We start from the raw sequence: 3,311 nt of genomic DNA, 5'->3' as shown, positions 1-3,311 counted from the left end.
CTAGTTCTCCCATATCCCTTCTTCATGATGTATGCGAATAGCATGCACATCATCCTCTACATCTTCTTCAATGAAGGTAGACACATTTGTTGAGAAAGGAGGAGTTTCGAAAATATCAAGATTCGCATCTTGATTTTCATCACTATCATGCACCTTTCCTTGTAGAACAACTGACCACCTTTTATTACAAGGATCTGTGACATAAAAAACTTGTTTTGCTTGAGATGCCATTATGAAAGGTTCGTCCGCATAAGCTAACTTGCTAAGATCAACCAATGTAACTCCAAATTCATCAATTCTTACACCACTATTGATATCAACCCATTTGCATTTAAATACAGGAACTTTTAACCCAACATAATCAACTTCCCAAATCTCTTCAATCACCCCAAAGTAGGGTGTAGATGCCATAACCGGGTTTTTATCTTTAGCACTAGAGAAGTGCATGGACTCGGCCACAATCATAACCCCACTATTTTGCGTGGTACTACGGTCATCCTTTGCCTTTGTATAAAAGGAAGTTTTATTAATATCATATCCACGCCAAGTTATTATGTTACATTTAGGCTCATAGGACAAACACTTAATTGTTTTTGAAGCACTATCATTACCAGCAATTTTTTCTTTAAACCACTCAGAGAAACTCTTATTATGCTCTTTTAACAACCCTCTTTCACTCATCTTGGGGTACTTTTTCTTTATGATGCTTTTGTGAGCAGATAAGTAAGGTTGAACTTCATCCGTGTTATTCAATATATACAAATGCGCTTGAACAACCACATCAATACTTAAGCTCTTGATCTTTAAGCCTTGTGTACCCACACCCTCACATCTTCCATCATGACGAGACTTGGGAACCCCTACAGCATTCACTTCCGACAAATAGTTAGAACAAAACTCAATTGCTTCTTCTGCAATGTACCTCTCAATAATCGATGCTTCCGGACGGTGTGGGTTCTTGGTATACCCTTTTAGGATCTTCATGTATCGCTCTATTGGATACATCCACCGTAAAAAAATTGGACCACATAATCTAATCTCCCTTACTAGATGAACAATTAAGTGAACCATAATGTCAAAAAATGAAGGAGGAAAAAACATCTCTAATTGGCACAAGATAACTGCAGCCTCATTTTCTAAATCTTCTAACTTTAATGGATCAATGGATTTGCAACAAATTGCATTGAAAAACACGCACAACCTAGTTATAGTCTTCCTAACATTGTTAGGCAATATCCCACGAATAGCCACTGGTAGTAGTTGTTGCATTAAGACATGACAGTCATGAGATTTTAAGCCAACTAATTTGAGATCTTTAACCGATACAAGCCTCTTGACATTTGATGAGTAACCATGCGGCACTTTGATACTTTCTAAACACTCACAAAAACTTGTTTTCTCTTTTTTCGACAAAGTGTAGCAGGCAGGAGGCAAATACGTCTTGTTACCTACATAATGTTATCATCAAGAATTTCAACAATTAAAGTTATGAACATGCTAGTTTAACATCAAAAGGTAATGATAGCTTAATTTGAACAAATAGTTGGTACCTATATATTGTGGAGTTAGCTCTTCTCGTATACCCATCACGCCCAAATCTAGACGAGCATTAATACCATCCTTTGTCTTGCCTTGAATGTTGAGAAGTGTTCCGATTACACTATCACATACATTTTTCTCCATGTGCATCACATCAATACAGTGTCTTACCTCAAGACTAGACCAATATGGAAGATCGAAGAAAACTGACCTCTTTTTCCATATATTATTCATAATAGGCCGCTTTTGGTACTTTCCAAAAATAGCAGTAATGCCCTGTTGTCGTTGATAAACTTCCTCTCCAGTTAAGGGCTTTGGAGCAACACCATACTCTTGTTCCCCATTGAAAGATTTCCCCAATCTACGATATGGATGATAACGATTTAGAAATTTTCGATGCCCGAGATAAACAGTCTTCTTTTCTTTTTCAAGCTGATGGTAACATGTGTCTTTTTCACATATAGGACACGCTTTATGCCCTTTAACTTTATACCCAGACAAATTGCCATATGCCGGAAAATCGTTGATGGTGCAAAACAACATGGCACGCATATTGAACTGTTCACCAGAATGCGCATCGAAAACATCCACCCCTTCCTCCCACAACACTTTTAAATCACCGATCAGTGGACTTAGATAAACATCTATGTCGTTTCCTGATTGTTTTGGGCCCGAAATCATCATGGATAACATCACATATTTACGCTTCATGCACAACCTAGGAGATAGATTGTAAATCATCAGAAGAACACGCCAAGAAATATGGTTAGTATTTAGATTACCAAACGGATTCATTCCATCAGTAGAAAGTCCAAGTCTAAGGTTTCTCGACTCTTTGCCAAAATTTGGAAACAAAGAATCTATTTTCTTCCATTGCAAAGAATCAGCTACATGGCGGATTTGTCCATCACATTTTCTTTCTTCTGCATGCCGTCTAAGATTCTTTGCGTCGTTTGCATTAGCGAATAATCTCTTGAACCTTGAAATTATTGGTAGGTACCATACCACTTTCGCAGGAGGACCCTTTTTGACCTCATCATCATCACTAGATTCACCATGTCTCTTTTTGTAGCGTGACGCCTTGCACTTCGACAATGGTTATAGTTTACATACTCTTTTCTGTATAATATGCAATCATTAGGACATGCATGTATCTTTTCATACTCCAAACCCATCGGAAACAGTATTTTCTTCGCCTCGTAATAACGACTTGGAAGTAAGTTACCTTCTGGAAGCATTTGTGTCAACAATTCAAGCAATTCGGTAAAAAAATTGTCAGTCGACCCGTTAATTGCCTTCAGATTAAACAATTTTAACACGGCTGACAAACGTGTAAAATTTGTGCATCCCGGGTACAAAGGTGTATCCTTGTCATTGCATAAACTATCATACGCATGTGCCCTCTTAAACGAATCTTGTCCAATATCACACATCATGTCTTCCAGACGATCATCCATTTCTACACTAACATTATCTCTTTGGGACACATTTGAATTTTCTACCACTTCAGCGTGCCATATCCATTGTGTATAGTTTTGACAAATTCCTTCACAAATTAGATGATCCATGATTTTTTTCTTACTAAGCTTTGGTTCTTTATTTGCAAAACGAACACATGGACAGAAAAAAAGCGTAGGGTGACTATCTTCAGCATTACTTTTAGGAGGAGGAAGATCTTTTTTAGCATTACTTTCAGCAAACTCAAGAAATTCCATCACCCCATGTTCGTACTCATCACTTAATCGATTAGCTCTCATCCAACTACAATCCAT

At 37.6% G+C, this 3,311-nt stretch overlaps 1 protein-coding gene across 1 annotated transcript; it reads right to left on the bottom strand.

Annotated features, from left to right (window-relative positions):
• On the bottom strand, positions 1–3,311 carry LOC131633360 (uncharacterized). Its single transcript, XM_058904070.1, has 3 exons — positions 2,688–3,311; positions 1,551–2,625; positions 1–1,448 (listed from the first exon to the last, which is right to left on the bottom strand). Exons 1-3 carry the CDS (start codon positions 3,309–3,311, stop codon positions 1–3), a joined length of 3,147 nt encoding a protein of 1,048 aa, XP_058760053.1.

The sequence above is a fragment of the Vicia villosa genome, unplaced genomic scaffold, assembly GCF_029867415.1.
Source record: "Vicia villosa cultivar HV-30 ecotype Madison, WI unplaced genomic scaffold, Vvil1.0 ctg.001121F_1_1, whole genome shotgun sequence".
Classification (NCBI taxonomy): Eukaryota; Viridiplantae; Streptophyta; class Magnoliopsida; order Fabales; family Fabaceae; genus Vicia; species Vicia villosa.
Note: the sequence above shows the minus strand (reverse complement) of the source record. Positions and strands in the feature narration are given on the sequence as shown.

Coding starts and splice junctions, on each gene's coding strand:
- LOC131633360 (XM_058904070.1), bottom strand. CDS start 3,311: ATGGATTGTAGTTGGATGAGAGCTAATCGATTAAGTGATGAGTACGAA. Junction 2,626..2,687: donor TGGAGTATGAAAAGATACAT/GCATGTCCTAAT, acceptor CCATTGTCGAAG/TGCAAGGCGTCACGCTACAA. Junction 1,449..1,550: donor GCTAACTCCACAATATATAG/GTACCAACTATT, acceptor AACATTATGTAG/GTAACAAGACGTATTTGCCT.